Source organism: Aotus nancymaae, unplaced genomic scaffold, assembly GCF_030222135.1.
Source record: "Aotus nancymaae isolate 86718 unplaced genomic scaffold, 86718_ANA_hifiasm-v0.15.2.pri h1tg000003l, whole genome shotgun sequence".
NCBI classification, from domain to species: Eukaryota; Metazoa; Chordata; class Mammalia; order Primates; family Aotidae; genus Aotus; species Aotus nancymaae.
Window position 1 is genome coordinate 56,185,361 of NW_026988414.1, and position 13,608 is coordinate 56,198,968.

At 38.1% G+C, this 13,608-nt stretch overlaps 2 protein-coding genes across 6 annotated transcripts in view; one reads left to right on the forward strand and one right to left on the reverse strand.

Moving 5' to 3' along the window:
• The window catches only part of PSIP1 (PC4 and SRSF1 interacting protein 1), a 46,135-nt gene that overhangs the window by 8,804 nt on the left and 23,723 nt on the right, over positions 1 to 13,608 (forward strand). For all 5 annotated transcript variants that reach the window (XM_012453494.3, XM_021675922.2, XM_012453493.3 and 2 more), the window contains exon 3: positions 12,072 to 12,210. In XM_012453494.3, the coding sequence (XP_012308917.1) occupies positions 12,072 to 12,210 (139 nt within the window). The remainder of the gene's footprint in view (positions 1 to 12,071; positions 12,211 to 13,608) is intronic.
• The window catches only part of SNAPC3 (small nuclear RNA activating complex polypeptide 3), a 74,745-nt gene continuing 67,643 nt past the window's right edge, over positions 6,507 to 13,608 (reverse strand). The window contains exon 11 of the mRNA XM_064381434.1: positions 6,507 to 9,768. The gene's annotated coding sequence lies outside the window, so the exon portion shown is untranslated. The remainder of the gene's footprint in view (positions 9,769 to 13,608) is intronic.

The window sequence follows — 13,608 nt, forward strand, 5'->3', positions numbered from 1 at the left end:
GTGCTGTTTTATATAAGGGACTTAAACGTGTGAATTTGGGTGTCTGCAGGGAGCGGGGGAAGGATAATTCATGGATACAGAGGTACAACTATCTAGTCAAAGGGATCTTTATATCCCAATCAGGTCATGTCATTTCATTGAAAACCTTAAGTGACTCCCTATTTTAACATTAGCAATGGATCAAAACCAAAAACTATCTATAAATGCTATTTATAAAACCCTATATGAACTAGCCCATCCTTACCTCTCTGGCCTCATTACATTTTTCACTGATTTTTTCTGTTGTACAAATAAGCCTCATCTTATCTCAGGTCTTTTGTTTTCCCTTTGCAAAGGGAAGGTTATGCTTTCGGATATTTGAAGTCATTTAGATCTTAGCTCACATCCTCCTTTTTGTGTTTATTTTCCCCATTGCAACAATGACTAAGATTTTTTTTTCTTTTTTTTTTTTTTCACCCACACTCAAAGAGCTGGATCAGCAGGGACCTTGTCTATCTTGTCATCATTAACTTAAGTGCCTGGCACTTAGCAGCTGTTAAATAAATATTTGGTGATTGAAAGCTTTGTGCACTAGATAAAGTCATTTGTTGATTATGCATTTGCTGTCGAGGAGCCAACGTTTATGTAGAGTTTAAGACAAGTAGATCAGAAGTTTGTTTTCGAATCCTGACTGCCATTTACCTGCTATATAACCTTGGGCAGGTTACTTATATTTGTGTTTTTTTCTTTCTCATTTGTAAAGTGGGGATAATGTTATCTTGCCTCAGAATTTTGGGATGCAAATAAGACATGAGATGAAAAATGCTTACAACATGCCAGCTATTATTTAAAATGTTAGCCTTGGCAAACTTACTTCATTTTGGGAACAAGACTTCTGGGGATTTACCCATTTTTCCATGACTTCTGGTAGTATTTATTAAATTGAAATGCAGCCCAGTGTGAGTTTTGCTGATTAATTACCTTTTCTAATTCAGGGAATATTCGTACCTAGCTCTTTATCTTTAAAGTCTCGAAAATTTAAATAAAGATATTTTGCTGTTTTTTCTTCCTTACTGCTCTTAATTGTCTTAATGCAAAGAAGTTGGGTGCTCAGTTTTAGGAACTTTAAATATACATCACAGGCTGTTTTAAAACCTGTCTAATTTATAGTTTTAGGAGTGGAGATCAATATGGAGGTACTGTTAGTGGTCAGAAGAAGAAAATAAAGAAATGAATCATAGGATAGGCTTTTTTTCTTCTACAGTAGTTTTATACAAGTTTCATAGCTACATGTATTGGTGTGGGACTTGTATGATTTCTCTTAAATTTTACACCAAATAATGAGATGAGCTGTTAATTCATCTCTTTATACCAGCAAGTTCACGGCACATAGTACATGCATATTCAGTTGTCTGTCGAGTCATTTTTCTATTACAGAATATTACATGCTATTATAAAAATGTAAAACTGTGTTTCTTATTTTGTGATTTAGTAATGCAGAAATGAAGCAGCAAGTTAGAATCAATATATTGTTAAAAATGGGATCTTTCTGTTTAGTAATATTACTTGGCAACAGTTAAGTGAGTTTTGAGCTTCATATATTTGGCTCTGATAGGATTTCCTATTTTGTGTACCCAACGTTTCTCTTTTTTTTTTTTTTTTTTTTTTTTTTTTTTTTTTTTTGAGACAGTCTCACTCTGTTGCCCAGGCTGGAGTGCAGTGGCGTGATCTCGGCTCACTATAATCTCCATCTGCCGAATTCAAGCAGTTATCTTGCTTCAGCCTCCTGGTAGCTGGGATTACAGGCATGCACCACTATGCCCGGCTAATTTTTATGTTTTTAGTAGAGACAGGGTTTCACCATGTTGGCCAAGCTGGTCTCAAACTCCTGGGTTCAAGTGATCCTTCCCCCTCGGCCTCCCAGAGTGCTGGGATTACAGGCGTGAACCATCGTGCCTGGCCTGTGACTTCTTTTAAAAGAAGAGTTCTAGATGTTTAACAACTGAGTTTTTATTTGTGTTCTTGTGGGTATCATATTGTTCACAAAAAGTGAATTAAGAGAAATAATTGCTTTTTTCTCTCTCTGTGTGTGTGTATGTGTGTGTATTTTTTTTTTCTTTTGAGACGAAGCTTCACTCTGTAGCCCAGACTGGAGTGCAGTGGCGCGATCTCAGCTCACTGCAACCTCACCCTTCTGGGTTCTAGCAATTCTCCTGTCTCAGCCTCCCAAGTAGCTGGGATTACAGGTGCATGCCACCACACCTGGCTAATTTTTTTGTATTTTTAGTAGAGATGGGGTTTCACCGCGTTAGCCAGGATGGTCTTGATCTCCTGACCTCGTGATGCACCTGCCTCAGCCTTCCAAAGTACTGAGATTACAGGCGTGAGCCACCGTGTCTGGGCTGTATATATATTGCTAGGAAAATTGGGATGCACATGTACACACTTAGGGCTTCAAAGTTTGTGCCATCAAAGAAACACATTGTAGGATTTGAGCTGCCTCAGTATTATAAAACTAGTATTGAATTCAGTTAATTATTTGCTGTTTTCTTAGGATGTTTTACATTATTCTTGACTCTTACATGCTTTGACATTGGTATTTGAGGTCTGTGTTCATATATAGAGAGAAATAGCATCAATATTTTATTAGGAGATGTTTCAAAGACTGTATTACAATGGTTAAAGCCCAATACCTCTTTAAGGAACACTTCAAGTTGAGGCTCTGCTGTTTTAACATGTAGATGACCTTGCCTGAGTCAGTCTTTTTGAATTTCAATTTTCTAATCCTTAAAATGAGGAATTGGGTGATCCCTCAGTTTCCTTTCAGCTCTGGAATTTGGTGGATAAGTTACCTTGAATATGTATCTTTTCATTGTTAAAAGTTTTAAAAACAATGTAAAAGGAAGCAAATCATATTCCTATTTTTTAGAAACAACCCCTAAACCTGGTAATATTTTGATGTATTTTTTTCAAACTTGTCTATGCATATTTTTAAGGAGTTTCTGTCATATATAGTTATGCCTGCTTTTGTGCATTTGGGTGTATTAAGCATTTGGTATGTTATTTTAAAATGGAATGCCTTGAAGAATGAATCAGTCAGACCTATTAACATTTTGATATATTTTCTTTCAGACTGACTTTTACAATTTTTTGGTATTTGCAATTATGTGTAATTATATCCTGCTTTTACCTAGCATATTAAGCATTTTTTAAATATGTAATTTTAAAGTGGAATGCTTTGAAGAATGAATCAGAACCACAGCTGCATAAGGTTGTACCCTTGCAAACTAGTATAGTGATGTCTGTGAAAAAACTAAATTGGTCCGTGTTCACCAAACCTGTAGGACTGTGTGCGCAAGGAAGATTTTCTTTTTTTCATCTACTGTCATTTTCGAATCTCATCGAGAGCTCATCAGTCTTGAGCATATCTTTGACCTACTTGCTCTTTCTTTTTTTTCCATCACCCAAGCTGAAATGCAGTGGCATGATCTTGGCTCACTGCAATCTCTGCCTCTTGGGTTCAAGTGATTCTTCTGCCTCAGCCTTATTAGTAGCTGGGATTACAGGCACACGCCACCACGCCTGGCTAATTTTTGTATTTTTAGTAGAGATGGGGTTTTGCCGTGTTGACCAGGCTGGTCTCAAACTCCTGACCTCAGGTGATACGCTTGCCTTGGCCTCCCAAAGTGCTGGGGCTGGGATTACAGGTGTGAGCCACCAGGCCCGACCTGACCCACTTATTCTTAGAATTTACTGTGAAGATAGGTGCAGAGATTGAGTAATATGTTTATTAAAGCAGCATAATTTTATAATAGAAAACTTGATATAAAAATGGCCCAACAGTAGGTTTAGCTATTGAGTGAAATACTGTATAGGTGTTGAGTAATTGTTGACCTAAAATGATACTCATTTTAATTTGAAGAGGTCTACTTTCGAGTAAGTTTGTATGATATACATTGAAATGACATAGTTTTGTATGTATGTATACAAATAAGTGGGGTGAAAACAGATTTAGTTGGTGAAATTATGGATTAGTTTTCTTTGATAGGCTATGTTGTCAAAAAATTTTAACAGCTTTATTGAAATACAATTCGTTTCTCCAAAAAGAAACCATGTACCCATTAGCATTTACTTTCCATTTCTCCCCAATCTTCTTTCCTGCCTTGGCCTAGGTAGCAACTAACCTACTTTCCTATTCTGGGTACTTCATATAAATGGAATCAGCCGGGCATGGTGGCTCACACCTGTAATCCCAGCACTTTGGGAGGCTGAGGTTGGCAGATCGTGAGGTCAGGAGTTCAAGACCAGCCTGGATAACATGGTGAAACGTCATTTCTGCTAAAAATACAAAAATTAGCTGGGCATGGTGGCACATCTGTAATCCTGCTACACAGGAGGCTGAGGCAGGAGAATCACTTGAACTCAGGAAGTGTAGGGGTTGCAGTGAGCTGAGATTGCACCATTGCACTCCATCCTGGGTGACAGAGCAAGACTGTCTCAAAAAAAAAAAAAAAATTGAATCATACAACATGTGGTCTGTAGTGGCTGGCTTTTCTCACTTAGGTTGGTGTTTTCTAGGTTAATCCATGCTCTAGCCTGGATGTGATATTTATTCATCACTTGATAGACTAAATTACAGTTATTTCTACTTTTGGCTATCATGAATAATGCTGGTGAAAATTTGTGTCCAAGTTTTTGTGTGAACATAAGTTTTCATTTCTCTAGGAGTGAAATTCCTGGGTTAGATGGTAACTTTATGTTTAATATTTTGAGAAACTGTCAGACTTTCCAAATCAGCTGCACTGTTTTACATTCCCACCAGCAGTTGTATGAGGGTTCCAATTTCTCCACATCCTTGCCAACACTTTCTTGTCATTTTTATTGTGGCCGTCTGAGTGGGGGTGAGGGTAGTATCTTGTGATTTTTTAAATTTACATTTCCCTGATAATGATGTTGAATTATATGAACTAAAAAATGATGTGTGCGAATTAAAAAATCTTCTGTACCTAACATGAATTTATATTTGTAAAGGTCTTTTCATTTGGAAGGACATAATTATTTAATTTTTGGTATGTTAAGATAGGCGAATTTGGTGACTCGTAATCCCAGCACTTCGGGAGGCTAAGGCGGGTGGATCATGAGGTCAGGAGTTCGAAACCAGCCTTGCCAACATGATGAAACCTCATCTCTACTAAAGATACAAAAAATTAGCTGCACATGGTGGCGGACACCTGTAATCCCAGCTACTTGGGAGGCTGAGGCAGGAGAATTGCTTGAACCTGGGAGGGTGGAGGTTGCAGTGAGCTGAGATCGTGCCATTGCACTCCAGCCCGCGACAGGGCGAGACTCTGTCTTAAAAAAAAGATTTGTGAATTTATGTATGACATCATCTGAACCATAATGGTTAATAATGAAAGGTACAACTTGTAAATCTGAATCTGGGAGTAGGAGCAAGGGGTGAATTTTTTTAAAAACATACTTAGCAAAATTAAGAGTAAAAACCAATTGTAATGAAAAGGTACCTGTAAAATGAGGTGATGTGAATAAAACTAAATATAAACATTACATGTTGTGAATGAATATAATTTTACTAAGACTTGCCAACTATATTAATAAATGACTTTGCTGTGTCTTATTTTGTGAGACAAAGCTCAAACAAAACAAGACTAAGTAATGATGTCACAAAAAAAGCAGGAATGGCAATATTGCTGTCTGTTAAAAGGGGAATTTGAACTCAAAGCTTGAAGAGGAGAAGGCAGTCCTTAGCTTTACACAATTCCTGTAGGCACAAATTTCAGTTACCATGAATTAGCTAAATAGCAGTCCCCTAACAACATGGTTAAATTTTACCTACCCTTTCATATTAAATGTAATTGCATAAGCTACAAAATTTGTTGCTAGTCTTTCAACCTGCCAATTAAGATGTAAATTACAGATGCATATAATGTCACTTCCAAAGTTTCTTGGTGATTGGTCACTGCATCAGTTTCTCAAAATCATGCACAGCCAGTGGGATGTATAGTTGGCTTCTGACTCCTAATGATATACTCATGTTACAGTTTACCAAAATAAACCAGGAAATTGGTCAACAAAGATGAAAGTGCAGCAAAAATTGTAATAATGCTAGAAGGGAAATTTGAATTTAATATAAATAGAATTATAGAATAAATAGCTTACCTTGTAAGCTATTTATATATATGGTGTTATATATATTAGTGTCTCTCCAACTGCAAACCAATATAAATGGTTTGCAGTTGAAGAGACACTAATTGTTCAGCCAGAGGAACTTAGTGAAGGCAAGCTTATCAACATAAATGAAAAAGGTACTTGTATTGGAAAAGATGAAGATATCCTATTAATAGAAGTGACACCAATGAAAAACACTGAGGATATTTCACAACATTGAAAGCATGAAGGATAAAATACTGGAATCTGATCCAAACTTAGGAGTATGACAGTTTGCAAAGGCATAGAAGATGGGCTCATTCCATGTCATAATTAGTATCATCAGAAGAAGGCAAGCACTGTTCAAATTATTCTTGATGGTTTTTTATTTATTTTTTAATTTTTTACAAAGAAATGATACACTTTAATCTCAGGGTTCCTAATATTTTAAGTTACAGCATGCTTAAGTAAGTATTGGTTTTACTATTTCATTTCCTTATGCATTTATAACTGTCAGTAATAGACTGCTTAATGTTTTGACAATTTTTAAAGGTCACAGAACAATCGTAACTTTTCCCATTGATTATTAAGATTGCCTTGCATGGTCATTTTTAAGAACTGCTTCTTTTGAGGTTAAGATAAATAATTCATGTAAAAAAATTTAACCTTTATACAGTAACTTTGTGGTAAATAATCTTCAGTGTACTTTTAGACTTAGAGCCATACCTTTAAAAATCCACATTTGAGGTTTTAAAACATTTTCCTATAATTAAGTATTTGTAAGGTCTTTTCCTGCTCCTGAAGTTCCTGGTGACCCCAATTTTGAGCCCTTTGGGGATTTTAAATTGTAAATGAGGCTGCCTGGGATCCAACTTTTTCAGTCTTCTTTTTAGCTTCCAAATTTTATTTTTGTCTTGTTTAGCCTTATGAGTTTATACTTTTAAATTAATCTCTTTACTGTTGTTTTTGTGGTTTTTCAGGAGGGAGAATTTGTGTTGAATTGGTTTGTTCTGACTAGAAATATATTTACATGGAGGTTTAACTCAAGTCATTTACTTAGAATTTGAAACCTATTAAGAGGAATGTGTATTGTTACAGCTAAATTTGTTACTTTTTCTACTTTGAGATTGTGGTCAGGAATTAATGATGTCTAGTAAAATCTTCAATTTTTGATGAAATGAGTTTATTTCAGTTTAACTCCAAAGTAAATTTGGTAAATTACTGGTTTGCCTTAACCCTAGCATAATAATATTACTTTGAAAATGAGATGTGCAGTTAAAATACATGGATACAGTGAACATTACAGAATTTAAATAATAAAGCTGACTTTTATATGCCCTGATTATATTTAAATGGAAAAAAATTCTAACTAGAATATTAACTATACTCATTAGTTGTCTTAATTCTTAAAGAATTTTAGCAGATGCCGGGCGCAGTGGCTCATGCCTGTAATCCAAGCACTTTGGAGGCCAAGGCGGGCCGATCACCTGAGGTCGGGAGTTCAAGACCAGCCAGACCAACATGGTGAAACCCCGTCTTAAAAAAAATAAAAAATAAAAAAAAAACAAAGACAAGCTGGGCGCGGTGGCTCACGCCTGTAATCCCAGCACTTTGGGAGGCCGAGGCGGGTGAATCACGAGGTCAAGAGATCGAGACCATCCTGGTCAACATGGTGAAACCCCGTCTCTGCTAAAAATACAAAAAATTAGCTGGGTATAGTGGCACGTGCCTGTAATCCCAGCTACTCAGGAGGCTGAGACAGGAGAATTGCCTGAACCCAGGAGGCGGAGATTGCAGTGAGCCGAGATCGCGCCATTGCACTCCAGCCTGGGTAACAAGAAAAAAACTCCATCTCAAAAAAAAAAAAAAATTTTTAGCACATAAGGAATTTGTGATATTATATATGTAAGGATAATAATTTTAAAATTTAGTACATTTTAGAGGAAATAAGTATCCATTTTCCCATTGCTTTGGGGAATATATCAGCTGTTATAGTAAAATTATCAACATACTTATGTCTAGCTTTGTAGAACTGACAGACTTCTACATGACTCACTGATGTGGGGAGATGTACAGGATCTGTACATCTGGAGAATTTATCTAAATATATATGTACAGATGGTCTCTGAACTACTAATATGGTTTGGCCCTGTGTCCCCACCAAAATTGCACCTCAAATTACAGTAATCACCACATGTCACTGACAGGACCAGGTGGAGGTAATTGAATGATGGAGACGATTTCCCCCATGCTGTTGTGATAGTGAGTCTCTTGAGATTGGATGGTTTCATAAGTGTCTGGCATTTCCCCTGCTTGCACGCGTTCTTTCTCCTGCGGCCCTGTGAAGAGGTACCTTCTACCATGATTGTAAGTTTCCTGAGGCCTTCCTACCCATGCGGAACTTTGAGTCAACTAAACCTCTTTTCTTTATAAATTATCCAGTCTTGGCTATTTCTCCATAGCAATGAGAGAACCAACTAACATGGTAAATTGGTACTAGAAGTGGAGTGCTGCTGTAAAGATACCTAAAAATGTGGAAGCAACTTTGGAACTGGGTAACAGGCAGAGGTTGGAACAGTTTGAAGGGCTCACAGGAGGACAGGAAAATATGGGAAAGTTGAGAACTTGTTAGAGACTTGTTGAATGGCTTTGACCCAAATGTTGATGGTGATACGGACAATGAAGTCCAGGCTGAGGTGGTCTCAGATGGAAATGAGAAACTTGTTGGGAACTGGATTAAAGATCACTCTTGCTATGCTTTAGCAGAGAGACTGTTGGCTTTTTGCTCCTGCCCTAGAGATCTGTGGAACTCTGAACTTGAGAGAGAGGACTTAGGAGATCTGGCAGAAGAAATTTCTAAGCAGCAAGGCATTTAAGAAGCGACAGAGCATAAAAGTTTGGAAAATTTGCAACCTGATGATGCAGTAGAAAAGAAAAATCCATTTTCTGGGGAGAAATTCAAGCTAGCTGCCAAATGATAATCACCAAGGCAATGGGGAAAATGCCTTCAGGGCATGTCAGAGACCTTCATGGCAGCCCCTCCCATCATAGGCCCAGAGGCATAGGAGGGAAAAATGGTTTCCTGGGCTGGGTCCAGGGCTTCCCCTGCTGTGTGCAGCCTTGGGAATTGGTGCCCTGTGTCCCAGCTGCTCCAGCCTTGGCTAAAAGGGGTCAAGGTACAGCTGAGGCCGTTGTTTCAGAGGGTGCAAGCCCCAAGCCTTGGCAGCTTCACATTGTGTTGGGTTTGTGGGTATGCAGAAGACAAGAATAGAGGTTTGGGAACCTCTGCCCAGATTTCAGAGGACCTGTGGAAATGTCCAGGTAGAAGTCTGCGGCAGGGACAAAGACTTCATGGAGAACCTCTGCTAGGATAGTGTGGAAGGGAAATGTGAGGTTGGATCCCCCACACAGAGTCTCCACTGGCACACTACCTAGTAGAACTGTGAGAAGAGGGCCACCATCCTCTAGACCCCAGAATGGTAGATCCACTGACAGTTTGCACCATGTACCTGGAAAAGCTGCAGACATTCAACGCCAGCCCGAGGTGGAGTGGTGGTACCATACAAAGCCACAGAGGCATAGCTTCTTAAGGCTCTGGGAGCACACCTCTTGTATTTGCATGACCTGGATGTGAGACATGGAGTCAAAGGAGATCATTTTGGAAATTGACTGTCCTATTAGATTTCAGACTTGCATGGGGCCTGTAGCCAGCCCCTTTGTTTCAGCCAGTTTTTCCCATTTGGAACAGTGTATTTAGCCAATGCCTGTACCACCACTGTATCTAGGAAGTAACTAACTTGCTTTTGATTTTAGAGGCTCCTGGGTGGAAGGGACTTGCCTTGTCTCAGATGAGACTTTGGACTTGGACTTTTGGGCTAATACTGGAATGAGTTAAGACTTTGGGGGACTGTTAGAAGGGCATGATTGTGTTTTGAAATGTGAGGACATGAGATTTGAGAGGGGCCAAGGGCAGAATGATGGTTTGGCTCCGTGTCCTCTCCCAAATCTTACCTTGAATTATAATAATCCCCATGTGTCAAGGATGGGACCAGGTGGAAGTAATAGAAGGATGTAGGTGGTTTCCCCCATGCTGTTCTTGTGATAGTGAGAGAGTTCCATGAGATCTGATGGTTTTATAAGTGTCTGGCATTTCCCTTGCTTGCATGCATTCTCTCTCTCGTGGCCCTGTGAAGGGGTGCCTTCTGCCATGATTTTAAGTTTCCTGGGGCCTCCCCAGCCATGTGGAACTGTGAGTCAGTTAATCCTGTTTTCTTTATGAATTACTCAGTCTCAAGTATTTCTTCATAGCAGCATGAGAATGGACTAACACACCTACAGTGGTTCAACTTAGATTTTTTTGACTTCATAGTGGAGTTTTCATAGTATTTAAATGCATTTTCGACTTAAGATAATTTTAGATTTACAGTGGGTTTATTGGGGCATATCCACTTAGTAAATTAAGAACTATCTGTGTATATGTGTACACACCCATGCAAACAGTTGAGACTCATTATTTGTGGATACCGTGTTTGCAAGTGTACCTACTCACTAAAATTTATTTGTAACCCCAAATCAGTAGTACTTGTTGTAGTGTCTTCCAGGTCATTTCACAAATATGCACTGAGTAGCAGAAACATTTGAGTCTCCTGATACACACATTCTTAGCTGAGGTTGAACGAGGGAATGCTTGCCTCCTTTTTTCAGCACTCATACTGTAAGCAAGTATTTTTTTTGCAGTCTATTTATTGCCACGGGTTTTTGCAGTTTTGTGCTTTTGTTGGTCATTTTGCTATTTAAACTAGCCCCCAAGCATAGTGCTAAAGTGCTCTTTAGTGTTGATAAGTGCAAGAAGGCTATAATGTGTTCTACAGAGAAAGTACATGTTATATACACTGTTGGCTATGAGTTCAATGTTAATGAGTTAGCAATCTGTATTAAATAAGGTGTCTTTAAACAGAAACACGCATACAATGAATTTATATATTGACTGGTTTATGTATTTCTCTTAAGAGGGAACAGTTTTTCCCCTAGGAGCAACAGTTGAGTATTTGCTAATTCAGCTTTCACAGTGACTTTATAGAACATTACTACCACAGATAGCACGAATTGATTGTACATACATGAATGAATGAATGGGTTATAACAAGTCTGATTCCTTCATTGAGTAAAATAAAATTCTTAACATACTCATTGATTATTTTAAAAAATAACAGTTTTGTGAATTGTATAATATATCAAGTTATTTTGAAGTGAAACTATATTTGGGGTGCAGTTAAATGTATTGATTAATGCTAATGTGTCAAAGTTTGTGATTTATCATTGTTAAAAAACCCAAATTCCCTGATTTAACTTTTTTTTTTTTCTTTTGAGACAGAGTCTCACTCTGTCGCCCAGCCTGGAGTGCAGTGGCATGATCTCAGCTCACCGCAACCTCCACCTCTCAGGTTCAAGCAGTTCTCCTGCCTCAGCCTCCCAAGTAGCTGGGACTACAGGCATGTGCCACCACGCCCAGCTACTTTTTGTATTTTTAGTAGAGACAAGGTTACACCATGTTGACCAGGCTGGACTTGAACTCCTGACCTGAGGTGATCCACCCACCTCAGCCTCCCAAAGTGCTGGGATTACAGGCATAAGTCACTGCACCCGTGATTTAACCATGTTTAAGTGTACAGTTCAGCAGCATTAAGTACAGTCATATTGTGGTTTTACTTAATAGGATTATGGATCTATTCAAATAGTTGCTTATTACTATTTTATTAATAAAAGTATTTGGAATTATTAGTTGCCCTTTAACTTATATAAGACTCGTAATATGGTTTAGATTGTGTGTTTTTTGATAATTGCATAATAGGATATCTTATTTAATAACTTACTATGTATTTAATTGAGATTGTTTTGCACTCACATTCTCCCCCCTTCTTTTTTAGTGCTTTTTTAGGACCAAAGGATATATTTCCTTACTCAGAAAATAAGGAAAAGTATGGCAAACCAAATAAAAGAAAAGGTTTTAATGAAGGTTTATGGGAGATAGATAACAATCCAAAAGTGAAATTTTCAAGTCAACAGGTAAGTCATATTACCTAAAATTTGGAATTATTTAACCCTGGGGCATGATCTAGCTGTAGAAAAATAAATACTAAAAGCCTTGTGAATTTCAGACTAGATTGTTGTGTTCTTATTTGTGAGGTTGAACCTTGAACCTTTTATATCAAGACAAATGGCTGAGATCATTACTTTGTGTAGTTAAACAGATCTCAAAAACTGGGAACTTTTCAGGTATTTAGTTCCTCCTGATTGAGGGTTTATTTTATACATCATTGAATTTAAAGCTGTATGTACTCTTCTCCTAAATTTAGGTTTTGTAACTTACATGGTGTGTGCTTAAGTTTTCTTATTCTCTTTAATTTTTTTTTTCTTCGAGATGGAGTTTTGCTCTTGTTGCCCAGGCCGGAGTGAGGTGGCTCAATCTCAGCTCACTGCAACCTCCACCTCCCTGGTTCAAGTGATTCTCTTGCCTCAGCCTCTCAAGTAGCTGGGTTACAGGTGCCCACCATCATGCCTGGCTAATTTTTTGTATTTTTAGTAGATACAGGGTTTCATCATGTTGGCCAGACTGGTCTTAAACTCCTGACTTCGGGTGATCCACCTGCCTTGGCCTCCCAAAGTACTGGGATTACAGGCATGAGCCACCACGCCCAGCCTTTAATTTCTAAATCGATAGAATTGTATTAGAATATGAACTTCATGGGTTAAATTAATATGTGACAAATATACTTATAGCACTATGCCAATTATATGTATTGGTGTCAACAGCAGCCTTATACCTTCTATTCTGTGCTTTTGTTAATTTGTATGTGATACTAAATTTTCATGGAGTGGTTTGCCTTGATCCAACTTGTATCATTTTTATCATACTACAGAAAACACTGCTTCTCTTTTCCTCTGTCCTGGTATTTATGTGATTTAGAAAAATTTTTTATATTGTTGATTGCATTCTTGAATTGTGCACATATTCCCAAATGGATGTTCCAGAACTCTTAGGATTTAAAATAAACAGATGGCTTTATAATAGAATCAGAGAGCTATGAGAGGAGGTCTTTATGAAGGTATTATTGGGACAATTTCTCATTCATCAGTATATGTCTTCTTATTAAGACCTGAGGTCCAAAAACTGGGAAGAGCATGAGTAAACCTAAAGAAGGAGGAGGTAGCAACAAACTGGACATTTGGCAGCTTTTATTTATTTATTTATTTTTGAGTCTCATTCTGTCTCCCAGGCTAGAGTGCAGTGGCGTGATCTCAGCTCACTGCAACCTCTGCCCCCCAGGTTCAAGTGATTCTCCTGCCTTAGCCTCCTTTGTAGCTTGGATTACAGGCGCCTGCCACCGTGTCTGGCTAATTTTTGTATTTTTAGAAGAGACGGGGTTTCACCGTCTTGGCCAGGCCAATCTTGAACTCCTGACC